This window comes from Ranitomeya imitator, chromosome 2 (assembly GCF_032444005.1).
Source record: "Ranitomeya imitator isolate aRanImi1 chromosome 2, aRanImi1.pri, whole genome shotgun sequence".
In the NCBI taxonomy this organism is placed as follows: domain Eukaryota; kingdom Metazoa; phylum Chordata; class Amphibia; order Anura; family Dendrobatidae; genus Ranitomeya; species Ranitomeya imitator.
The window spans coordinates 267,291,936-267,319,885 of NC_091283.1; the positions used below are offsets into that span (position 1 = coordinate 267,291,936).

The following is a 27,950-nucleotide window of genomic DNA, read 5'->3' on the forward strand; positions in this document are numbered from 1 at the left end:
CAGTGTACTCCAGCAGGGGGCATTGAAGCAACAGAGATCTCTAGCAGGGGGCAGTGCAGCGTCAAATATCTCCAGCAGGGGACAGAGCAGCACCAGTATATCCAAGAGAGGGCAGAGCAGCACCAATGATCTCCAGCAGAGGACAGTGCAGCACCAGCATCTCCAGTAGAGGGCAGCGCAGCACCAGTGATCTCCAGCAGAGGGCAGAGAAATATCAGCAGGGGCAGTGCAACATCAGCATCTCCAGCAGGGGGCAGTGCAGCACCAGAGATCTCCAGTAGAGGCCAGTGCAGCACCAGCATCTCCAGCAGAGGGCAGAGCAGTACCCAAGATCTCCAGCAGGGGGCAGTGCATCACCAATGATCTCAAGCAGGGGGCAGCGCAGCACCAGTGATCTCCAGCAGGGGGCAACGCAGCACCAACATCTCCAGCAGAGGGCAGAGCAATACCAAAGATCTCCAGCACCAGTGATCTCCAGCAGGGGCAGTGCAGCACCAGTGATCTCCAGCAGGGGGCAACGCAGCACCAACATCTCCAGCAGAGGGCAGAGCAATACCAAAGATCTCCAGCACCAGTGATCTCCAGCAGGGGCAGTGCAGCACCAGTGATCTCCAGCAAGGGGCAGTGCAGCACCAACATTTCCAGCAAGGGGCAGTGTAGTACCAGCATAGGACGGTGCAGTATCAGCATCTCCAGCAGGGGCAGTGTAGCTCAAGCAGGGGGCAGAGCAGTACCAGCATCTCCAGCAGAAGGCAGAGCAGCATTTCCAGCAGGAGCAGTGCCGCATCAGTGATCTCCAGCAAGGAGCAAGTGCAGCACTAGCATCTCCAGCAGAGGGGAGAGTAGCAACATTATCTCCAGCAGGGGGCAGTGTAGCACCAGGATCTTAAGCAGGAGGCAGTGTAGCACTAGCATTTCCAGCAGGAGGCAGTGTAGCACTACCATTTCCAGCTGGGGGGGGGGGGGGGGGTCAGTATAGCACCACTATCTCCAGCAGGGGGCAGTGTAGCACCAGCATTTCCAACTTGGGGGGGGGATGGGGCAGTATAGCACCATTATCTCCAGCAGGGGGCAGTGTAGCACCAGCATTTCCAGCAGGGGTCCACCAGTTACACCACACCCATAACTAGCTAATTTTGGGGGAACATATAGAACATAAGCCCCTGTAGTAGTCGTTTACCTGGAAGGCTCTGGTTTTCATGGCAATAAAGGCATTAATGGGGATAAGAAGAACCATGACGGCAACTCCGGCCAACACCGAGGGTCCCAGGTTCTGAAAGAGGAAGGGACTCAGATCTGACCAGTCACATACAAGGAGTAGTGGAGGCATTATCAGCTCTCTCCACCAGGGGGCAACACAGCTTTCTGTCTTCCTCCTACAAGGTGATCACTACCTGCCAGAGGAAGTACAGCGCCAGGCAGATCTGCAGAGGAGCCGACCACAACATGTTCAGGAACGTGGTCAGGTCCTGGAAACGCTGAGCGTCCACCGACATCAGATTCACCACTTCTCCCACCGTAGATGAGCGCTTTGCGGCATTAGTGATCACCAGCGACTGAGGAAACAGAGGATGGAACCTTAATGGTGGCACGTAGACTACTTGCTAACAAATCAGACAGAATCCTACAGAAGCACAAGGCGAAACCCAAGGAGACGTCTCAACAATCTCCACACAATGTAAATAAATGTTTATATCCAAAAATGTGGAACTTTTATGATTTAATGGACTGGACTCCTCTTGTGGAGATGGCAAATGGGGCGGTCACACACTTCCAGTCCTGCTTATCCCCAGGGAGACACATTCAGGGGGGGTTTGATGCCAGAAGAGTACTGGGATCTGACATCTGGACAGCACTCGGTAATCTGCGGGTGACATCTGCTAATCATGGATGGAAGACTCTAAGGATGACATCTACTAATGGATGGTAGAGTATGGGTGACATCTACTGATCATTGATGGAAGACTCTAAGGATGACATCTACTGATCATGGATGGTAGAGTATGGGTGACATCAACTAATCATGGATGGAAGACTCTACAGGTGATATCTACTAATCATGGATGGTAGACTATGGGTGATATCTACTAATCATGGATGGTAGACTATGGGTGATATCTACTAATCATGGATGGTAGACTATGGGTGATATCTACTAATCATGGATGGTAGACTATGGGTGATATCTACTAATCATGGATGGAAGACTCTATGGGTGACATCTACTAATCAAGGATGGTAGACTATGGGTGATATCTACTAATCATGGATGGAAGACTGTAAGGATGACATCTACTAATCATGGATCGTAGAGTATGGGTGACATCTACTGATCATGGATGGTAGAGTATGGGTGACATCTACTGATCATGGATGGTAGAGTATGGGTGACATCTACTGATCATGGATGGTAGACTATGGGTGATATCTACTAATCACGGATGGAAGATTCTACAGGTGACATCTACTAATCATGGATGTAGACTCTACAGGTGATATCTACTAATCATGGATGGAAAACTCTAAGGATGGCATCTACTAATCATGGATGGAAGACTCTATGGATGACATCTAATCATGGATAGTAGACTATACAGGTAATATCTACTAATGGGCAGCACGGTGGCTCAGTGGTTAGCACAGCAGCCTTGCAGCGCTGGAGTCCTGGGTTCAAACCCCACCAAGGACAACATCTGCAAAGAGTTTGTATGTTCTCTCCGTGTTTGTGTGGGTTTCCTCCGGGTTCTCCGGTTTCCTCCCACATTCCAAAGACATACTGATAGGGAATTTAGATTGTGAGCCCCAACGGGGACAGCGACGATAATGTGTGCAAACTGTAAAGCGCTGCGGAATATGTTAGCACTATATAAAAATAAAGATTATTATTATTACTAATCATGGATGGAAAACTCTAAGGATGACATCTACTAAGCATGGATGGTAGACTCTATGGGTGACATCTAATCATGGATGGTAGACTCTACAGGTAATATCTACTAATCATGGATGGAAGACTCTACAGGTGACATCTAATCATGGATGGTAGACTACAGGTGATATCTATTAATCATGGATGGAAGACTCTAAGGATCACATCTACTTATCATGGATGGTAGACTCTACAGGTGACATCTGCTAATCAAGGATGGAAGACTACAGGTGATATCTATTAATCATGGATGGAAGACTCTAAGGATGACATCTAATCATGGATGGTAGACTATGGGTGACATCTAATCATGGATGGTAGACTCTACAGGTGACATCTACTAATCATGGATGGTAGACTCTATGAATGACATCTACTAATCATGTATGGTAGACTCTACAGGTGATATCTACTAATCATGGATGGAAGACTACAGGTGATATCTGTTAATCATGGATGGAAGACTCTAAGGATGACATCTACTAATCATGGTTGGAAGACTATCGGTGACATCAACTAATCATGGATGGTAGACTCTACAGGTGACATCTACTAATCATGGCTGGTAGACTCTACAGGTGATATCTACTAATCATGGATGGTAGACTACAGGTGATATCTACTAATCATGGATGGTAGACTATGGGTGACATCTACTAATCAGGGATGGTAGACTCTACAGGTGATATCTACTAATCACGGATGGAAGATTCTACAGGTGACATCTGCTAATCATGGATGTAGACTCTATGGGTGATATCTACTAATCATGGATGGAAGACTACAGGTGATATCTACTAATCATGGATGGAAGATTCTACAGGTGACATCTACTAATCATGGACGTAGACTCTACATGTGATATCTACTAATCATGGATGGAAGATTCTAAGGATGACATCTACTGATCATGGATGGAAGACTCTATGGATGCCATCTAATCATGGATAGTAGACTATACAGGTGTCATCTATTAATCATGGATGGTAGACTATGTGGGTGACATCTAATCATGGATGGTGGACTCTACAGGTGATATCTACTAATCATGGATGGTAGACTCTGCAGGTGACATCTGCTAATCATGGATGGTACACTCTTCAGGTGACATTTAATCATGGATGGTAGACTATGGGTGACATCAAGTAATCATGGATGGTTGACTATGGGTGACATCTAATAAGCATAGATGGAAGATTCTACAGGTGACATCTGCTAATCATGGATGTAGACTCTACAGGTGATATCAACTAATCATGGATGGAAGACTCTAAGGATGACATCTACTAATCATGGATGGAACACTCTATGGATGGCATGTATTCATGGATAGTAGACTATACAGGTGTCATCTACTAATCATGATTGGTAGACTCTATGGGTGGCATCTATTAATCATGGATGGTAGACTCTACAGGTGATGACATCTCATAATCATGGATAGTAGACTCTACAGGTGATATCTACTGGTCATGGATGGTTGACTCTACAGGTGACATCTGTTAGTCATGGATGGCAGACTCTACAGGTGACATCTGCTAATCATGGATGTGGACTCTACAGGTGACATCTGCTAATCATGGATGGTGGACTCTACAGGTGACATCTGCTAATCATGGATGGCAGACTCTACAGGTGACATCTAATCATGGATGGTAGACTCTACAGGTGACATCTACTAATCATGGATGGTAGACTCTATGAATGACATCTACTAATCATGTATGGTAGACTCTACAGGTGATATCTACTAATCATGGATGGAAGACTACAGGTGATATCTGTTAATCATGGATGGAAGACTCTAAGGATGACATCTACTAATCATGGATGGAAGACTCTACAGGTGATGACATCTCATAATCATGGATAGTAGACTCTACAGGTGATATCTACTGGTCATGGATGGTTGACTCTACAGGTGACATCTGTTAGTCATGGATGGCAGACTCTACAGGTGACATCTGCTAATCATGGATGGCAGACTCTACAGGTGATGACATCTCATAATAATGGATAGTAGACTCTACAGGTGATATCTACTGGTCATGGATGGTTGACTCTACAGGTGACATCTGTTAGTCATGGTTGGCAGACTCTACAGGTGACATCTGCTAATCATGGATGTGGACTCTACAGGTGACATCTGCTAATCATGGATGGTGGACTCTACAGGTGGCATCTGCTAATCATGGATGGTGGACTCTACAGGTGACATCTGCTAATCATGGATGGCAGACTCTACAGGTGACATCTAATCATGGATGGTAGACTCTACAGGTGACATCTACTAATCATGGATGGTAGACTCTATGAATGACATCTACTAATCATGTATGGTAGACTCTACAGGTGATATCTACTAATCATGGATGGAAGACTACAGGTGATATCTGTTAATCATGGATGGAAGACTCTAAGGATGACATCTACTAATCATGGATGGAAGACTATCGGTGACATCAACTAATCATGGATGGAAGACTCTACAGGTGACATCTATTAATCATGGATGGTAGACTCCACAGGTGACATCTACTAATCATAGATGGTAGACTCTACAGGTGATATCTACTAATCATGGATGGTAGACTCTATGGGTGACATCTACTAATCATGGATGGTAGACTCTACAGGTGATATCTACTAATCACGGATGGAAGATTCTACAGGTGACATCTGCTAATCATGAATGTAGACTCTATGGGTGATATCTACTAATCATGGATGGAATACTACAGGTGATATCTACTAATCATGGATGGAAGACTCTACAGGTGATATCTACTAATCATGGATGGAAGATTCTACAGGTGACATCTACTAATCATGGACGTAGACTCTAAATGTGATATCTACTAATCATGGATGGAAGATTCTAAGGATGACATCTACTGATCATGGATGGAAGACTCTATGGGTGACATCTAATCATGGATGGTAGACTCTACAGGTGATATCTACTAATCATGGATGGTAGACTCTACAGGTGACATCTGCTAATCATGGATGGTAGACTCTTCAGGTGACATTTAATCATGGATGGTAGACTCTACAGGTGACATATACTAATCATGGATGGAAGACTTTATGGATGACATTTACTAATCATGGATAGTAGACTATACAGGTGTCATCTACTAATCATGGATGGTAGACTATGTGGGTGACATCTAATCATGGATTGTAGACTCTACAGGTGATATCTACTAATCATGGATGGTGGACTCTACAGGTGATATCTACTAATCATGGATGGTAGACTCTACAGGTGACATCTGCTAATCATGGATGGTAGACTCTTCAGGTGACATTTAATCATGGATGGTAGACTCTACAGGTGACATATACTAATCATGGATGGAAGACTCTATGGATGACATTTACTAATCATGGATGGTAGACTCTACAGGTGACATCTACTAATCATGGATGGTAGACTATGGGTGACATCTACTAATCATGGATGGTAGACTATGGGTGACATCTAATAAGCATAGATGGAAGATTCTACAGGTGACATCTGCTAATCATGTATGTAGACTCTACAGGTTATATCAACTAATCATGGATGGAAGACTCTAAGGATGACATCTACTAATCATGGATGGAACACTCTATGGATGGCATCTATTCATGGATAGTAGACTATACAGGTGTCATCTACTAATCATGGATGGTAGACTTTATGAGTGACATCTAATCATGGATGGTAGACTCTACAGGTGATATCTATTAATTATGGATGGTAGACTCTACAGGTGACATCTACTAATCATGATTGGTAGACTCTATGGGTGGCATCTATTAATCATGGATGTAGACTCTACAGGTGATGACATCTCATAATCATGGATAGTAGACTCTACAGGTGATATCTACTGGTCATGGATGGTTGACTCTACAGGTGACATCTGATAGTCATGGATGGCAGACTCTACAGGTGACATCTGCTAATCATGGATGGTGGACTCTACAGGTGACATCTGCTAATCATGGATGGTGGACTCTACAGGTGACATCTGCTAATCATGGATGGCAGACTCTACAGGTGATGACATCTCATAATCATGGATAGTAGACTCTACAGGTGACATCTAATCACGGATGGAAGACTATGGATGACATCTACTAATCATGGATGGTAGACTCTACAGGTGACATCTACAAATCACGGATGTAAGACTCTATGGATGACATATACTAATCATGGATGGTAGACTCTACAGGTGACATCTAATCATGATTGGTAGACTCTATGGGTGACATCTACTAATCATGGATGGTAGACTCTACAGGTGATGACATCTCATAATCATGGATGGTAGACTCTACAGGTCATATCTACTGGTCATGGATTGTTGACTCTACAGGTGACATCTGCTAGTCATGGATGGCAGACTCTACAGGTGACATCTGCTAATCATGGATGATGGACTCTACAGGTGACATCTGCTAATCATGGATGGTGGACTCTATAGGTGACATCTGGTAATCATGGATGGTAGACTCTAAGGATGATATCTACTAATCATGGATGATAGACTATGAGTGACATCTATTAATCATGGATGTAGACTCTACAGGTGATGACATCTCATAAAAAAATCAGTAAAAAAGGATTTGGGGGATATGTCAAAAGTCAAAGATGCTATAGGATTTGTACAGGATAAAAATGATGAAATGGTAAGAAAGGATGTTGAGAAGGCCGAACTTTTAAATGCCTATTTTGCATCTGTTTTCTCTCAGAAAGGAAATGTAACATCAACTGATCTTCACTGTCCTATTAAAGGAATAGAAGAATCCAGGACATCTATAAACAGAAACATAGTGAGGAAACACTTAGCTAACATAAATTAATTCTAGTCTCGAGGTCCAGATGAATTACACCCCAGAGTACTGAAGAAGATAGCAGAAGAAATTTTTGAACCACTCTCCATAATCTTTGAAAATTCTTAGAGAACAGGAGAAGTCCCAGAAGACTGGAGAAGGGCAAATGTTCCTATCTTCAAAAAGGAGAAGATGATGAACCCAGGGAACTATAGGCCGGTGAGTCTGTCTTCCATACCAGGACAGATCTTTGAACAAATTATTAAACAACATGTATGTAAGTACCTGGATAAGAATGAAGTGATTAATCAGAGTCAGCATGGGTTTGTAAATAATAAGTCAAGTCAGACTAACTTAATCTCCTTCTATGACAGAATCACTGGCTGGGTGGATCAGGGAAATGCTGTAGATATAGTATATCATGACTTCAGCAAAGCATTTGACAAAGTATCTGTTAAATATTAATTATTCTTATTTTTATTCTGTATCGAGCACATGGTTTCTTGCTGACACTATCAAAAGCTATTTCTGTGTATGTAGCTCAGAGTATAAGTTAACTCCATATACAGAAGACACGTGATCTGTAGAAACCATATAAATAACATCTCTAAGGAGGGTGGGGGGCCTTTTGTCACGTGGGACGGTCACCTCCCTTCCTTCACCATCATTCTCCATGGACATGAGACAAGATACGAGGAACAACAGCTGTTAGCTACTCCATGCCATGATGACTTCACACAGACAGATGACTTTTACCATTCTACCTTTTAAAGATGAGTAACAAGAAAAGCGCTGATATCTACACATGGACACTCTGTTTGTAATTGTTTCATCTACCTTTTATGTTTTCTGCAATTTGGTTTTTCTGTGGACTAGTCAATAAACCACTATACTTTCTTCAGAAAATCATGACATTTTTCTTTTAAGAATAACGCACCTGGTTAAGTCTTGATTAGATATTTTTGTTAGTCTGGTGGATCGCTTGAGTCCAGGAGTTCGAGGCTGGCTGCACTGGGCTATGTCAATTGGGTGTCTGCACAGATCACGTGTCTTCTGTATATGGAGTTAACTTATACTCTGAGCTACATACACAGAAATAGCTTTTGATAGTGTCAGCAAGAAACCATGTGCTCGATACAGAATAAAAATAAGAATAATTAATATTTAACAGTATCTCACACAATCCTTATTGAAAAAATGACTAAGTGTGGAATGGACAAGGAAACTGTTAGGTGGATTCATAACTGGCTTAGTGATCGGACCAAAATAGTGATCATAAATGGCTGCACATCCAGTTGGAAGAATGTCTCAAGTGGGGTACCATAGGGCTCTGTCCTGGGCCCTGTATTGTTCAACATCTTTATCAATTAGTTAGATCAAGGAATTGAGGGTAAACTGATTTATTTTGCTGATGACACAAAGCTAGGAGGGATAGCTAATACTAGAGAAGAGAGAGAGGATTCAAAAAGATATAAATAAACTGGAGCAGTGGGCAGCAACTAACAGAATGGTTTTTAACAAGGAAAATGCAAAGTACATCTGGGCAATAAAAATGAAAAAAGCATTTACAGAATGGGAGGAATAGGGCTAAGCATCCATCCATGATTAGTAGATGTCACACATAGTCTACCATCCATGATTAGTAGATGTCACGCATAGAGTCTACGATCCACGATTAGTACATATCACCTGTAGAGTCTACCATCCATGATTAGTAGATATCACCTGTAGAGTCTACCATCCACGATTAGTAGATGTCACCCATAGAGCCTACCATCCATGATTAGTAGATGTCACACATAGAGTCTACGATCCACGATTAGTACATATCACCTGTAGAGTCTACCATCCATGATTAGTAGATATCACTTGTAGAGTCTACCATTCATGATTATAGAATTATAGAATAATAAAGTTGGAAGGGACCTCCTGGGTCATCTGGTCCAACCCCCCTGCTCAAAGCAGGATTCACTAAATCATGCCAGATGTCTGTCCAGCCTCTGTTTGAAAACTTCCATGGAAGGAGAACTCACCACCTCTCGTGGCCGCCTGTTCCACTCATTGATCACCCTCACTGTCAAAAAGTTTTTTCCAATATCTAATCTGTGTCCCCTCCCATTCAGTTTCATCCCATTGCTTCTAGTCTTTCCTTGTGCAAATGAGAATAAAGATGATCCTTCTACAATGTGACAGCCCTTGAGATATTTGTAGACAGCTATCAAGTCTCCTCTCAGTCTTCACTTTAGCAAGCTAAACATTCCCAAATCCTGTAACCGTTCCTCATAGGACATGGTTTGCAGACCGGTCACCATTCTAGTTGCTCTTCTCTGAACTTGCTCCAGTTTGTTGATGTATTTTTTTAAATGTGCCCAAAACTGGACACAGTATTTCAGGTGAGGTCTGACCAAAGAGGAGTAGAGGACAAAAATGACTTCACGTGATCTAGACTGTTTGCTTCTGTTAATGCATCCCAGAATTGCATTTTCCTTTTTTGCTGCTGCCTCATGTTTAGTCTGTGATCTATTAGTATACCCAAGTCTTTTTCACACATGCTGTTGCTTAGCCCTATGATGTCTATGTGTGACATCTACTAATCATGGATGGTAGACTCTGCTATCATCATCTACTAATCATGGATGGTAGACTCTATGTGTGACATCTACTAATCATGGATGGTAGACTCTATGGGTGACATCTACTAATCATGGATGGTAGACTCTATGAGTGACATCTACTAATCATGGATGGTAGACTCTGTGTGACATCTACTAATCATGGATGGTAGACTCTATGGGTGACATCTACTAATCGTGGATGGTAGACTCTACAGGTGATATCTACTAATCGTGGATGGTACTCTATGGATGATATCTGCTTATCATGGATGGTAGAGTCTACAGGTGACATCTAGACTCTATGGGTGACTTCTACTATCATGGATGGTAGACTTTATGGGTGACATCTACTAATCGTGGATGGTAGACTCTACAGGTGATATCTACTAATCATGGATGGTAGACTCTACAGGTGATATGTACTAATCGTGGATCATAGACTCTATGTGTGACATCTACTAATCATGGATGGTAGACTCTATGTGTGACATCTACTAATCATGGATGGTAGACTCTAAGGGTGACATCTACTAATCGTGGATGGTAGACTCTACACGTGATATCTACTAATCGTGGATGGTACTCTATGGATGATATCTGCTTATCATGGATGGTAGAGTCTACAGGTGACATCTAGACTCTATGGGTGACTTCTACTATCATGGATGGTAGACTTTATGGGTGACATCTACTAATCATGGAAGGTAGACTCTACAGGTGATATCTACTAATCATGGATGGTAGACTCTATGGGTGACAACTACTAATCATGAATGGGTGCTGTGGCGCACACCTGTAATCCTAGCTACTATAAGTGTCTTGGGTTGTTGGATCACTTGAGCTTATCAGTTCTGGTCCATTCTGTGCTATTTGGATGGGGGGTCTTCTCTATCCTCAGCATCAGTGTGGTGACTCTGAGCCAGCTGCTAGGAGACACTAAGTTGATGGAGGAGGGGGTGTCTCTGGTAAAAAAAAAAAAAAAGCCAGCCCATGAAGTATCAAAGCACTAGAAAAAATAAAGTACTAATCATGAATGGTAGACTCTATAGGTGACATCTACTAATCATGGATGGTAGACTCTACAGGTGACATCTAATCATGGATGGTAGACTCTACATGTGACATCTACTAATCATAGATGGTAAATTCTACAGGTGACATCTCCTAATCATGGATGGCAGACTCTACAGGTGATATCTACTAATCATGGATGGTCGACTCTATGGGTGATATCTATAACTCATGGATGATGAACTCTCCTGGAGATACCTACTAATTATGGATGGTATAGTCCAGTGTTTCTTAACTCAAGTCCTCAAGACCCACCAGAAGGTCATGTTTTCAGGATTTCCTTATTATTGCTTAGGAAATGGAATTAATGCTTGATCAGGTGAAGAAATTATCACCTGTGCAATACTAAGGATATCCTGAAAACATGACCTGTTGGTGGGTCTTGAGGACTGGAGTTGAGAAACACTCTTATAATCTATGGATGATATCTACTAAAGATGGATCGTAGTCTCTTCAGGTGATATCAACTAACCATGGATGGAAGACTATGGGTGTTTTTTTTACTAAATATGGATTGTAGACTCTACGAGTTATATCTACTATTCATTGATGGTACACTCTGCGGGTGATATTTGTTACTCATAGATGGTACACTCGGGGTTATATCTACAAATAGATGGTACACTCTGTGGGTTATATCTACTAACCATGGATGGTACGCTCTGTGGGTTATATATAATAATGGATGGCACACTCTGTGGGTTATATCTACTAACGGATGGTACACTCTGTGGGTTATATCTACTAATGGATGGTACACTCTATGGGTTATATCTACTAATGGATGGTACACTCTGTGGGTTATATCTACTAATGGATGGTACACTCTGTGGGTTATATCTACTAATGGATGGTACACTCTGTGGGTTATATCTACTAATGGATGGTACACTCTGTGGGTTATATCTACTAATGGATGGCACACTCTGGGTTATATCTACTAACGAATGGTACACTCTGTGGGTTACATCTACTATTCATGGATGGTACACTCTGTGGGTTATATCTACTAATGGATGTATACTCTGTGGGTTATATCTATTAATGGATGGTACACTCAGTGGTTATATCTACTATTCATGGATGGTACACTCTGTGGGTTATATCTACTATTCATGGATGGTACACTCTGTGGGTTATATCTACTAATGGATGTATACTCTGTGGGTTATATCTATTAATGGATGGTACACTCAGTGGTTATATCTACTATTCATGGATGGTACACTCTGTGGGTTATATCTACTATTCATGGATGGTACACTCTGTGGGTTATATCTACTAATGGATGTATACTCTGTGGGTTATATCTATTAATGGATGGTACACAGTGGTTATATCTACTATTCATGGATGGTACACTCTGTGGGTTATATCTACTAATCACGGATAGTAGAGTCTCCAGGTGGAATCTATTCATCATGGATGGTACACTCTGTGAGTTATATATACTAATGGATGGTACACTCTGTGGTTATATCTACTATTCATGGATGGTACACTCTGTGGGTTATAGCTACGGATAGTAGAGTCTCCAGGTGGAATCTACTAATCATGGATGATAGACTCTACTGGTGATATTATAGATGGGTGCAGAACCCATAGACCCATAATACGATATATGCTTTTCTCACCTTCCTGTATATGATCCCAGTGATAGCGCTTCTTAAACGCATTCCCGTGACGAAGCAGTATTGGAAATGTTGGTGGAGTATCAAAGTTTGGGCTATAGAGGAGAGGAACATCAAGACCGCAATACAAAATCCCCACCAGGCGGGAGCTTGGCCATCCTTGATGAACATGATGAGAATGCTAGAACAGACAGGGTGTAAATAGTAATGAAGACAGTATAAACACTGCTCCAATGATCACTAATGTGATCTAATCGGCCCCATAGATGTTGTTAGAGTTACACACCTTAGTAACTGGGGGTTCACAAAAGCAAAGAGGTCTTGAAACAGCTTGAAGACGGAACCAATTAAAAAGTAAGGTCCAAATGTCTTCACCAGAACTTTTATGAAGGACGGCTCTTTCTTCTTTTTGCTGTTCTCGATCAGAACATCAGACTCGGTGGGCTTCTCATCCACATGGTTTAGCTCTATGTCCTGAGTCTTAATGAACGTCACTTCACTTGTCCTGCAATATAAAAGAGCCATGGGAGATTTAGTAGTTCTGCCTTCTGTGCTGATCCACAGGAAGGAAACATGGATGATAGTCAGAGGACCCAACTCAGTACAAGCTATTCCCAATACTAGATGAGTGGGGTCCTCATATGTGACACTTAAAAAAATAGCTTTTATGATGATGCTACCATATTACTTGAATACATATGGGGCTCGAAAAGGAAGTTTTTTTAAACACCCTAGAAGGATTGATATATGAGCTTTTATGTTGAGAGCTTAGATATTTGCGAGAACCTTAGCCAAGACTTGGTTGCTCATGGAGGTTGACCCACCACAGTGTGGTCACGTGATATATAATGTACCTTAGCTTGTTCTTCTCATTTTCCCATTCTTTAATCAGTTTGGAAACAACTATTTTCGAGGTATCATCTTCATTCAAAGACCAGAGGTCTTTGTCTTCCAGAGGTCTTTTGTAGCCCAAAATGGCCATCCTAAGAGGGTAGAAAATGTCAAGTCAATCAGAAATTGACAGAATATCAAGGCCTTTAGAGGTGTGTGTGAGATATGAGAGGCTGCAGCACTTGGGTGGGAGATGGTCATCAACACAAGGCTGTCTTCATGAGTGGTACTCACTGATGGGCATCGAGAGATCTCAATAGCTTGTTAAGAGTCAATAGATAGTTTAAAAGTTGCCAATTAGTAATGAGCTGGGGAAGGTTTTGAGGTTGTCAATCACTTACTGATGGTCATGAGAAGGTCTCAAAGGCTTCCTGATGAACAGGGAAGGTCTACAGCACTGATGGGCATGGGAAGGTCTCAGGGTTTTCAAACACTGATTGGAAGGTCTAAAGACTAGTAACTCATTGATAGGCACAGAAATGCCTCAAAGCTACCACTCATGGGTGAACAGGGAAGGTCTCAATAACTCACTGATGAGCAAGGGAAGATCTCAGGGCTGTCAATCACTCACTGATGGGTGGGAGAAGGTCTCAAAACACTGACTGATAAGCAAGGGATGGTCTAAAGGCTTTTCAGTCACTCAGTGATGGTCAGGGTATGGATTCAAGATTGTTCGTGGGCATCCAGGGAGATTTCTAGGAAGCCCTCAAAAGGAAATAGCCTTTGGCCAGAAATGACTGCTCTGGATCTTCTGCCCACCTAGACTTGTTGAGGGTAACACTTACTTGGTGAACCACCAAAACGTTAATCTCGATAGAAATCCAGCGTCCGACTCTGGGCTGGGATTCTGCAGAAGAGATTTTAATGTCATTCATTATAGGGCAGATTGAAGATCAGTAGATTATATAGACGTAGAGGTGTGTATTGACTCACGCTGTCTGATCTGACGGGAGAGAAGAATGGTGGTGCCTCCTTGAAACAGGAGAGAATAAGCTCCACCACAAGCAGCGAGAAATAAATAAAGAATGTGGTGAAGCGGAATCGATCTGTTACGCCCTAAACACAAGAAGGAGACAAATATCGGTGCCGGGGTCATTCATGGTGAAGGTCTCTGGGTGACCACAACTCCATCAACTCCTCATTACCTCATTGACTGAAGACAAGACTTTTGAGCGGAACGGAATAATGGCAGACAGTGTAGCTAGAAACCAGAATATTATCAGCACCCCTGAAGACTGGACGCCCCGCAGCCTCTCGTATTGGATAAGTATAGTCGCCGTGATCTAAAAAAAATGCAGAACGTCAAAAGAGGCCTCCTAACAATCACATGTCTAGGTCTACTCCACCAGCCACATCAATATCTACACCCTGCATGGCATGAACAGTCAGAAATGAGTGTAAACATTGATGCGGATGGTGATCCAGGAGAATTTCCCATCTACCGATCACTCCAAGAGACGTTTCTCTGTCTATACCGATCACACCGGGAGACGTTCCCCGTCAATACTTATCACTTCGGGAGAGGTTCCTCATCTATACCGATCACTCTGGGAGACCTTTCTCCGTCTATACAGACGTTCCTTGTCTATACTGATCACTTCGGGAGATCTTCTCCATCTATACTGATCACTCCTCATCTATACCGATCACTCTGGGAGACCTTTCTCCGTCTATACAGACGTTCCTTTTCTATACTGATCACTTCGGGAGATCTTCTCCGTCTATACTGATCACTTCAGGAGATTTTCCCCATCTATACTGATCACTCTGGGAGACATTTCTCCGTCTATACCGACCACTCCGGGAGACGTTCCTCGTCTACACCGATCACTTTGGGAGACATTACCCATCTATACCAATCACTCTGGGAGACATTCCTCATCTATACCGATCACTCTGGGAGACATTTCTCCATCTATACAGATCACTCCGGGAGACGTTTCCTGTCTATACTTATCACTTCGGCAGATGTTCCCTGTCTATACCGATCACTCCGGGAGACGTTCCCCATCTATACCGATCACTTCGGGAGACTTTCTCCGTCTATACTTATCACTTCGGCAGATGTTCCCCGTCTATACTGATCACTTCGGGAGACTTTCTCCGTCTATACTTATCACGTAGGCAGATGTTCCCTGTCTATACTTATCACTGCGGGAGACATTACCCATCTATACTGATTACTCTGGGAGACTTTCCCTGTCTATACGATCACTCCGGGAGATTTTCCCCTGTCTATGCCCGTCCCTCCGAGAGATGTTCCTCGTCTATACCGATCACTCCGGGAAAAGTTTCCCATCTATACCAATCACTTTGGGAGACATTCCCCATCTATACCGTTCACTTCGGGAGACTTTCCTTGTCTATACCGATCACTCCGGGAGACTTTCCCCGTCTATACCGATCACTCCGGGAGACTTTCCCCATCTATATCGATCACTCCAGGAGATGTTCCCCGTCTATACCGATCACTCCGGGAGACGTTCCCCGTCTATACCGATCACTACGGGAGATGTTCCCCGTCTATACCGATCACTCCGGGAGATGTTCCCCGTCTATACCGATCACTCCAGGAGACATTATCTGTTTATACTGATCACTCTGAGTGATGATCCCCGTCTATACCGATCACTTTGGGAGACATTCCCCTATATTTACTGATCACTCCGGGAGACTGTCCTCTGTTTTTTCCGATCACTCCAGGAGACGTTTCCCGTCTATACCAATACCTCCGGTAGACGTTCCCCGTCTATGCCAATCACTCCGGGAGATGTTCCCCATCTATACCAATCATTCCGAGAGACATTCCCCGTCTATACTGATCACTCAGAGAGACGGTCCCCGTCTATACCGATCACTCCGGGAGACGTTCCCCGTCTATACCGGTACCTCGGGTAGACGTTCCCCATCTATGCCGATCACTCCGGGAGATGTTCCCTGTCTATACCGATACCTCTGGTAGACGTTCCCCGTCTATGCCAATCACTCCAGGAGATGTTGCCCGTCTATACCAATCACTCTGAGTGACATTCCCCGTCTATACCGATCACTCAGGGAGATTGTCCCTGTCTATACCGATCACTCTGGGAGACGTTCCCCGTCTATACCGGTACCTTCGGTAGACGTTCCCCATCTATGCCGATCACTCCGGTAGACGTTCCCCATCTATACCGATCACTCAGGGAGACGTTCCCCATCTATACGATCACTCAGGGAGATGTTTCCCATCTATACCGATCACTCTGGGAGACGTTCCTCGTTTATACCGATCACTCTGGGAGACGTTCCTCGTTTATACCGATCACTCAGGGAGACTTTCCCCTGTTTATACCGATCCCTCCGGGAGATATTCCCCATCTATACCGATCACTTCGGGAGACGTTCCCCATCTATACCAATCACTCCAGGAGACGTTCCCCGTCTATATTAGGTTCTGTAGAAGGACGTAGATCTGGGGATTTATTATGATGGAATATAGGCTGAACTGGATGGACAAATGTCTTTTTCGGCCTTACTAACTATGTTACTATGTTACTATATCGATCACTTCAGGAGATGTTCCCCATCTATACCAATCACTCCAGGAGACGTTCCCCGTCTATACCGATCACTTCAAGAGACATTCTCCGTCTATACCAATCACTCCAGAAGACATTCCCTGTCTATATAAATCATTCTGGAAGACGTTCCCCTTCTATACCGATCACTCCAGGAGACATTACCCGTCTGTATAATTCACTCTGGCAGACGTTCCCCATCTATACCGATACCCATAGCATAAAAAACTGGATACAAACCATAGTTATTCCGACGATCAGCGGTGTGACGAAGTACACCGGGGGAGGGGGCTGATTCTGGATCAGAGTATGGAAAGAGTAGAACAGGTCGGCCCAGCAGACGCACCACAGCAGCACTCCGAAGAGCTGCAGAGCAGAAAGAAATGTGTTACCCAACAGTAAAAACCATGAGCGATATGTCGACGGCTCTCGCCCTCCTACCGTCTTGGCTTTGCTCAGCATGGACAGCACAATGTATCCCCTCCGGTTATACTTTAAATAAATAATATAGAATGGCAGCGCGACCCAGAGGTAGATGACAGGGGTCCAGGCGACCACCGTGTTCTGGAAGCATGGCGTCAGGTCCGGTCGCTCCGTGTACAATGTCAGGTTAGAGTCCTGAAAAAACAAAACAGTGACTGTAGTGGGGTCCCTGACCCACCAGAACTTACTACCACGGGTCTACATACAGGATCCATGAACAGCTGACAGCCTCATTGCTGATAGTTTCCATATAATACCAGAATTCTAGTATAATTTAAATGTGACTGTAATGACACAGCATTGTATCTTTATTAACCAGAGGTCTATTTTCAGAAATCCAGGAAGAATCTACCGGCATATGTAGACTATTGAATTTATGTGTTCTTTGGTTGGGCAAGAAAACACAGATTTTTGTTGGTATAAGCCTGTAATATTGACTTGTAAGTTGACATTTGATGTAACATATTATGCTGTTATCCTGGATGAATGAGATGCAGGGTAACTGAACAATGATGTTTGCTGATATGCTGATTAAACATTATCCAGGTCAGCTAGCTTGTTGATTTGCAACACAGAGAAGTAAAAACTATTCAAATTGATAAAATAGTCAAATAATGCGAGTTAATTTCAACAAATCATCCTCTTGACCTCTGGATGCTGGCTTAAAGGACAAGGTTGTGAGCTATATAAGTGGGATATGCCTCTAACGATATTCATCCAGACAGCCCAGAGATCCAAAGAACCAGAGACTCTTTCCAAAACCACAGTCAGGAACGAACACTCTCCAGGATACCTGCCAGATCATGGCTCCATCATGAAGGGACATAGATTTGACATTCTACAGGATGCCAGCTTAGGGGACCACGGCCCCAGCTGGAAGAATACAGATCTGCTCCATTCACCATCAGTGAACCATGGATATGTTTGGGATAGTCAGGATTTGCATTCCCCGGTCACCAGGCCCCATGGAGACCTTCGGATAAGCCAGTTTGGGACCATCTGGTCATCTGGCCCCATGGAGACGTTCAGAGAAGCCAGGTTGGAACCCTTCGGTCACCTGGCCCCATGGAGACGTTCGGACTGTCATCTTCCTACGCTTGTCACTACCTTCTCTCTGTGCATGCCACAGGTGGGGTAGTCATCAAGTAACAGCTGCCACTATCCTGGCGAGTCAGCGTGGAGACTCTGTAATGTGCACCATTTTGGGTACTTTGCTGGGACTGTTCTATGTGTTATATGCCTGTTTTTGAATAAGTAAAGTGTTGCCACACTTTTAGCCTCACTGTGTTGTCTGAGTAGCATTGGATAGCAGGTGTTCAGTGGGATGACCCCTGGTACATGCGGTTTCAGGTTAGTGGACTAGAGCACCCGCTGACCCCCTGTGTCTCCACAGTGACAAATAAGATCCATTATTAGCAGTTGACCTTCTTGTTGATGGTTTCCATATAGCAAGAGGAGACAATTCTAGTAAAAGGAAACTGAAAGTGGAACAAAGAGATCCATCAACAGCATCAAAACTGCTTGTTGATAGTTTCCATATAATACCAGAATTCTAGTATAACTAAAACGTGACAAATAAGATCCATTATTAGCAGTTAACCTGCTTGTTGATAGTTTCCATATGGCAAGAGCAGACCATCCTAGTAAAAGGAAACTGAAAGTGACACAGTGAGATCTGTCAACCTGCTTGCTGATAGTTTTCCTTTAGTAACACTCTTTTTTTATGCAAAATTAGCAAAATGAGGAATAAGGTGATAAATATGGAGCAGAGAGAAGACGGATTTTATATCTTCCCGGTAATAATAATGACAGGTCGCTCCGGTGTCTCTGGACGATACCGCGTCCTGGTTTCCAGCAGATCTCACATTACCACCGACTGCCCTCATTAAAGGCAATGAAGCGGCTGAGCCAAGGGCTGATGAATACCCGGATTGTTTCCTAATATAAAGCAGACCTGGGCACCATTCCTCTCCGCCAGGCCGCCGCAGACTCTTTAGGGAAACTCTAAAAGCATTTTGTTTTTACAATTTCTAAGACTTCTGAGCAGATGGGAGGTGCGGAGCACGAAACATGCCTGCGGGCTGAATACTGAAGTTAAATAAACCTAAAGGATTTCAGAAAAAGACAGATACAAAAGCTAAAACTCCCTGACAGGTTCTCAGTTAACTCATTCTGCAAATTTATTAATGAATCCCAATTGCAAAAATCCATTCATTTAAAAAAAAATAATTAACCTCTTCCTCCTGAAAGAGCCTCTATCCTATTTATAAGGGGGGGGGGGGAGAGGACATTTATGGGGAAGAAAAATTAATATGGACTTTACAAAATGAAGCTCTGTATGAACATTTCTCTAGTTCGGCACTCAAGGAGCATTGACTTTGCCTTTGTTGATCTCATCCTGTTTTTTTAAAATAATATGCAAAAGGAAAAAAGAGGAACAAAAAAGAAAAAAAAAAGACATAAAAAAGAGCGGAGGACAATGGAGAAGTGTTGTTACAGTCTCACCATGCAAATCACGGCTTATTATAAGCCTCAAGTTCCAGAGCTATAGGCCCGTCATACGTTGCGTCTCCAGAGGGGGCGCTGTGTTAATGGAATTAGCGGTTCTTTAGGATAAAGACTTCAAAAGTAAATTCTCCTCCCGCCTACCACCTAACAATATCCTGGCACGAGGCTGAAGCCGCGAGACGTGTCTGAATGAGCTCATAGACGAGTGGCAGAAAGCCCAAATGTAATAATAGTGACTGATGACGATAATGTAATAGTCAGCCCGTAATGTAGAGCAGAGGCCCGGGCTCTGGGAGAGCGATACATCTGGATAACTACGCTCTTGTGAAAATGTCCTACACGACAGCTCAATGCTATACATTGTTACTGCTGTTACTGAAGAGAATCCTTCACAAGTACTGGAGTGATGAGCTGTAAACATATCTCATCCTCTTATTGCTACAAATTAATTTAATTGGATATAGGCTTTATTATTTCTCTAACCAAACCCATATGCACTTCTCTTACTGTAAAGAATCCTTTCCAAACCTAAGAGTCACACAGCATGATACTTTATGGTGGAAACATATCTCGCCATTATATTGTTGGGAGCATTAAGAATACATTTTGTTGGTTTCAACTCTTTCAACATCTACAACTGCTCTTCCTGTAAAGAATCCATGATACAATATGCAGATGTTACATTTTAATGCCGCATTTTCATACAATCCCACTAGATTTTTACCAAAAGTGAGCTGAAAACACCTTAATCCATAGCTGTTCTGCTCTTACTGCAAAGAATCCTGTATCCATGAAGATCTCCTGCAGGTTCTTTACTACTGTTAAAATTAGTACTCCACATCTCTTTTCTTTACTGCTCTTACTGCAAAGACTTTGAAGGCAAGCTTTGGATGATTTGCAGTATCAGTGACCATGTTCTGTAAATTAATAGGGATGTCTTTTCCTCCATGGAAGACTCCTTTTGGTGTCAGAGGAGAAAAGATGCCCACTGAGGGGTCCATGTGGAAGGATGAGATGAATAGCCATCATTAAAATGGTCTCAGTGTGTGGCCACAGTGGTCACTTGCGAGTGAGTTTACCCGAAGTTATTGGCTCAGAGTGAGCAGCATGGACCCAGAGGCGCTGATGCAGCTGAGCAGGAAAACAGGACAGTATGTGGAACAGCAATGACCAGTACAGCTTGATTTGCTGGGCGGTAGGGAAATCAGTGGAGCTCCCTGGAAGTGCTGGATGCAGCAGAGCCAAATGTGCAGACAGCACCTTGATGCAGGAATATGAATAGTACGCAGGAACAGCAGAGATGAGTATTCAATCAGGCACCGTGCAAGAGTGCAAAGAGCCCACAGGAAAAGTAGAAATGAGTAGGTAATCAGGCACCTTGCAAGAGTGCAAAAAGCACACAGGAATAGCAGAGATGAGTAGGCATTCAGGCACCTTACAAGAGTGCAAAAAGCACACAGGAATAGTAAAGATTAGTAGGCAATCAGGCACCTTGCAAGAAATCAATGACCACACAGGAACAGCAGTGATGACTAGGCAAACAGACACCTTGCAAGAGTTCAAAAAGCACACAGGAATAGCAGAGATGAGTAGGTAATCAGGCACCTTACAAGAGTGCAAAAAGCACGGAGGAATAGTAGAGATGTGTAGGCAATCAGGCACCTTACAAGAGTGCAAAAAAGCACACAGGAATAGCAGATACGAGTAGGCAATCAGGCACTTTGCAAGAATGCAATGACCACACAGGAACAGCAGTGATGAATAGGCAAGCAGACACCTTGAAAGACTGCAAAGAGCACACAGGAATAGCAGAGATAAGTAGGTAATCAGACATCTTGCAAGAATGCAGTGACCACACAGGAACAGCAGTGATGAGCAGGCAATCATACACCTTGCAAGAGTGCAAATAGCATACAGGAATAGCAAGGATGAGTAGGCAATCAGGCACCGTGCAAGAGCACATAGGAATAACAGAAATCAGTAGGCAATTGGGTACCTTGCAAGGGGACAATGACCGCACAGGAACAGCAGAGATGAGTAGGCAATCAGGCACCTTATTGCAGCAGAGTTGAGGGAACAGACAGCACCTTGGAATACAAGGTATCTTAATGCTGCAAAGCTGATAGTGTGGACAGAACCTTGGAATTGTACAGGCGAGTAAACTAGCAAATATTTTGAAACAGCAGAGCTGAGAGTGCAGATAGCACCAGGAACCGCAGAGCTGAGTTGGTAGAAGGATCTAGATATTTGGTGGCACTCAGGAACAGCTGAGTAGATAGTCAGGCACCAGGCCATAGCAGAGCCAAGTAGGAAGTGTGGCTTGACTCCAGGAAAGCATGAAGTAACAGTGTGCCCTACTACCTGAACACTCAGGTAATGTGCAGCCACCTGAGCTGGCCTGAAAGGGCGTTGGATGATGATGGGCTATTATTGCAACTCGTCGCAAGCTACTGTAGCACTGTGAGAATTGTCCATGGGGAAGGAAGAACTAGAACCTAGCGCTGGAGCCGGGACAGATCAGCACAGACAGAAAGTAGCAAAATGGTGATCATTCATGGCAGCAACTAGTAAGTGCTGGTGCATGTATGGCATAGGGCACAGTTCAAGGGCTTAGTGCTATTAGCACAAATGTATAGTCCCAGTGGTGTAACCTTTTAGGATCACAGGACGAGTATCGTGAAACGACCAACGTTGCAGTTTCAAGAGTTCCATCAATCATTTCTAGGCATGAACAAAGTTTTTCTAAACCTCAGAGAGAACATGTGAGGAATCATGTGGCTGTGAGCTTCTCACTGCAACTCTACGACCCCTTCCGCTTTCTGAGACACCATACAATAAAGTCACACACAGAAGGTTATCATTTATGGAGAACGACCACGAAAGGGAACAGTAGATATATGAGACCCCATCCTGCCTCTCCCTGGATGAGTCAAGAGACTGACTCGGAAACCATTTGTTCTTCTCCCAATCAGAAAACATCGAGGAACCATTGACTTCCATACTTAGATTGCCATCCTGATCGAACAGAAGTGAGTCTAGAAGTCGTCATATAGGTGGCCCTAATGTGGGTAAATAGGTCCCATCTCTATCTTCTCGTAACGACTTCCTGTGTACACAGTGCTATCACCCATCAGATAACTGAGGAAGAAGACAAAGGGATATTATACAATATCATGGGCGGATGTAGAGTAAAGAGCACACATGAACAGCAGAAATGAGTAGGAAATCTGAACGATCAATGCCAGGTGCAAAGGTGCAAGTGCTGATCTCCACCTTCACTCTATTTCTGGAACCTTAAGCCCATGTGAGAACGAACATTCAGTGTCTCCTTCTCCCATACCACAATGGTTCCTCACTTTCCCCAGTCCCACACGCTCGGTGCCTTTGGGGTGATCCTCGACTCAGCCCTCTCTTTCAAGCCTTATACCAAGCCCTTGACTCCTCCTGCCGACTCAAACTCAAAAATATTTCCCGCATCTGTGCATTCCTTGACCATGAAACCACAAAAACACTAGTGCACGCCCTTATCATCTCCCGCCTCGACTACTGCAACCTCCTACTCTCTGGCCTTCCCTCTAGCACTCTGGCCCTTCTACAATCCATCCTACACTCTGCTGCCTGACCAATCCACCTTTCTCCCCGTTATTCCCAGGCCTCTCCCCTATGCCAAGCCCTTTACTGGCTTCCTATTGTCCAGAGGCTCCAGTTCAAAACCTTAACTATGACATACAAAGCCATCCACAACCTGTCTCCTCCATACATCTGTGACATGGTCTCCCAGTACTTACCCACACGCAACCTCCGATCCTCTCAAGATCTCCTTCTCTACTCCCCTCTTATCTCTTCTTCCCACAACCGCATACAATACTTCTCCTGTGCTTGCCCAATACTCTGGAACTCTCTACCCCAACATATCAGACTCTCGCCGACCACGGAAATCTTCAAAAAGAACCTGAAGACCCACCTTTTCCAACAAGCCTACAACCTGCACTGATCCTTAGCCTGTTGAACCTCCGCACGACTAGCTCTACCTTCTCCTAATGTATCCTCACCCATCCCCTGCAGACTGTGAGCCCTCACGGGCAGGGTCTTTTCTCCCTCTGTACTTGTGTGTGCCTTGCTTTGCTCATGTTTATTGTACTTGTCTATATTTGTATATATAAATAATAATGTCTATAATAATATCCGATAAACTATACCATCATTTCCCATAAATCCAAGGATCATTTCGTGTATGGGTGAATTAGTTGGATATGATCACCATTATCTGCCGAGCTCCACCAACGACTGAGGTGGTAGGATGCAGACTTCCCACTGCTCCTAATGAGTAGAGCGCTCTCCAACCTCCATTCTTTAGGTCTTCGATGTTTTTAAAACTTTTTCATAAGAAACATTGCCCTAATTACTTCGGCAAGAAGAACCAGTACCTTCCCAGAACCAACCAGAACATCACTCAATATTGATGAAGAGCAAATATTCTGAGACTATGCTGTCCACAGTTGATGGCCTTTGGTTTGGCTTCTGTTTGGCTTCTAACCTGAGTCATGTTTCTAAACTCCTTACGTCCGACATTGACTTAAAGGGCAGATATCCTTGGGGGCAGTAGAGAGACTCTTCTCTTCTTTTGGGAAGCATCATCCAAACGCACTCCCTACTCTCTGGATCTGCACCAGGTAAAGTGATAACCATGTTTTCCCCTGCAATGTGATCTGGTTCATATGAAGACGAAGACCTGCAGTCATGTAGTGTGTTTACTGTGCAAACACATAAATGAGTCGTCTCACGAGATGGAGACGTATGGTACATATGGAGACCCGAGTTCAATGACCTCGAGGACACTCATGCCTACAGCGCTTCCAAATTTGCAACAGTGATGGGACCCTTGCCGGTTCTTGAAGTGGTGTCAAGTTTGTAAAACCCATTTTCGTGTAACCTATTAAGGAATTACAAGTTGATAAGTCCTCTGTCCTGGATTCTCGTCTCTTGGGGTAGACAGTGTCTCTCTCTGGAGGACCAATTCTGTCTGGCTTTGTGCAGATAACGTTTGGTTTGGATGGACACGGTGCAAAATTGAACACTTCCTATGAAATGCTGATTACTGGAGTTCCCAATGGAGGAACAAGTTGTAATCAGCTTACTTGCCCTTCTAGCAAGTAGGGATTGTTCAAAGTCTAGACGCCTTCTATGCTATTACAGTATCACAAATTAGGCAAGTATCCAAGAGATTGAGAGGAGCTTACAATCGGAAAGACCTTCTGACCATGACATGATCTCTGTGGACCTCCACAATAGGCCAGATGTGGCCATCTTCTGCTATAACTTCCATCGACAACATTTTGTAATAAATTTGACATCCAGAAGATATTGATAAATTTGAGTATTTGACATCTTTCAGTGCTGTCTTCGGCCCTTGATGGATCTGTCCGCTGTGTTAATATTTATTTCTGATGAATGTTCTGTTACGAGGCTCCTGGGGTGATGAAATATCGAATTCTCTGCTTGATGAGGTCATCGGCGTTCTAATATATGTGCATGTAGATTTATTTCCAAGGGCGGTAATGTAATTAATCAGGGGAGAAATTGCTACCAGGTCTCATGTCTGGACTCAATCTTCACTTTCCTCTCAGATGTTTTTGCATTACCGTCTGATCACTGGGTACTAGTTGGAGGTCTTCAGTTGACCCTGATCACTGGGTACTAGTCGGAGGTCTTCAGTTGAGGGTCAGAAGTGGGGTTGCCATATACCCACAAAACAAGGGACTAACTACATGAGTAAAAGATACCAACCATTGGTATCACCAAAGTCAGATTGGATTATCCCATTCTGCAGATCAGCGAAAAGATTGTGAACTTTCCAGGCACAATCATCAGAAAAATTACAGCGCTGCCGCTATGTGCTAAAAACGGGCTGTACACAAAGAGGATGTAATGTGACATAATCGTTTTATGCAGGAAATAGTAAACAAATGTAGGAACCAAAAACACAATCCAAACATCCCCTAAGATGTGTGAGAGATAAATAACAGATAGAAAGATAGATTATTTAGCCTTCAGATATAACTAATAACCACTGGTTAGTAGACTGTGTCGGTAGCGCTCTATAGACATGTTTCTGGTGGCCTGCCACCAGCTGTGAGATATTTTCGCAGTAGTTTCTCTAGTTTTGAGGAGTTCTCCACTTGGTTGTGCTTCACAGCACAGATCTTCATCTCCTCAAGTTCTTCTTGAAGGATCTGCAGTACATTTGTGGCACCAGTCATAGTAGGAGATGCCAACTAATCTACTGTTATTTAGGAACCTTTCAGATATAACTAATCACCACTGGTCAGTAGACTGTATCGGTCCGCTCTATAGACTTGTTTTTGGTGGCCCTCTGCCAGCTGTGAGATATTTTGGCTGCAGTTTTTCTATTCTTGAGGAGTTCTCCACCTAGTTGTGCTTCACGGCACAGATCGTCATCTCCTCAGTTCTACTTGAATGATCTGCAGTACATTTGTGGCACCAGTCATGGTAGGAGATGCCAACAAATATACTGTCTACAGCCCATGTTCTTGATTGCAGGATAAAATTCTACAGTGTGAGCAGAATGTAGTGATGCACCAGCTGATTTCTGACAATCCGATTCCTACATGACCTGACAGATGGGTCACCTGTGTCAAATGTAGAGCTTCCGTTTTTTCTTGGCACCACATAATCAGTGCTAATATTTTTCGAAAGTCTACTCGGGATGTTTGGTCAGTTATGTACTTCATACTTGCCAGTGTTGAGGCACAACTCCCTCACACAATCTTTAAAGTCGAGCGTCACTTTAAGAAGCCTTTGACGAAGTCATGACACGGCCCCAATTAGAAGCCACTGTGTCACTACCCCAGCTTGGTTCTTCTCTGCTGCGCTCTACAGAGACATTCTAATCCCATTAACCTGCTTATTTTCCACCCACGAAGGACTGAATGTCAACAGCAGGCATCTGTGAATAGAAGAGGTGGGTGGAAAATGAGCTGCACGTATAATAGGTCCCAAATACTTCTCCAGCTGCCAGATCACAGACAAAGCCCAGCTGCCGTGGAGAATATTAATGTTATTTGTGAGATGTAATGACCTCCGTATTCACAGGGAGGTGCTGTGCCAGGACCATTGCTCAGAGTGGGACATCTTGTCTGTTAGACATCTTTCTTCATCGATGGATCCTACAAACAGTTTAGAATATCTAAAGAAGGGTCAAGCCTGCCTCCACGTTGTCTCCTGTCCATGTGGGAGCCCATTGTACATATGTGGGCTCAACAGGTCCATCTCCAGGCTGGAGGCCAGATGTTCTAAAGGGGCAATCATCATGGCTGAGGAGGTCTTAGCTTAGGTGGTGGAGTAGACACATGTGAACCTCTTCATAGACACAAGTCAACTGTAGGGTTACACTACCTATCCACCACCAGGTTCT

General features: G+C 43.6%; 1 protein-coding gene across 3 annotated transcripts in view; it reads right to left on the minus strand.

Annotated features, from left to right (window-relative positions):
* ABCC3 (ATP binding cassette subfamily C member 3) overlaps positions 1–27,950 on the minus strand; it is an 80,653-nt gene that overhangs the window by 22,272 nt on the left and 30,431 nt on the right. For all 3 annotated transcript variants that reach the window (XM_069749121.1, XM_069749122.1, XM_069749124.1), the window contains exons 2-11: positions 17,966–18,142; positions 17,765–17,890; positions 15,113–15,250; positions 14,901–15,023; positions 14,753–14,814; positions 13,931–14,059; positions 13,363–13,581; positions 13,080–13,257; positions 1,395–1,556; positions 1,181–1,273 (exon numbers count right to left, since the gene is read on the minus strand). In XM_069749121.1, the coding sequence (XP_069605222.1) occupies positions 1,181–1,273; positions 1,395–1,556; positions 13,080–13,257; positions 13,363–13,581; positions 13,931–14,059; positions 14,753–14,814; positions 14,901–15,023; positions 15,113–15,250; positions 17,765–17,890; positions 17,966–18,142 (1,407 nt within the window). The remainder of the gene's footprint in view (positions 1–1,180; positions 1,274–1,394; positions 1,557–13,079; positions 13,258–13,362; positions 13,582–13,930; positions 14,060–14,752; positions 14,815–14,900; positions 15,024–15,112; positions 15,251–17,764; positions 17,891–17,965; positions 18,143–27,950) is intronic.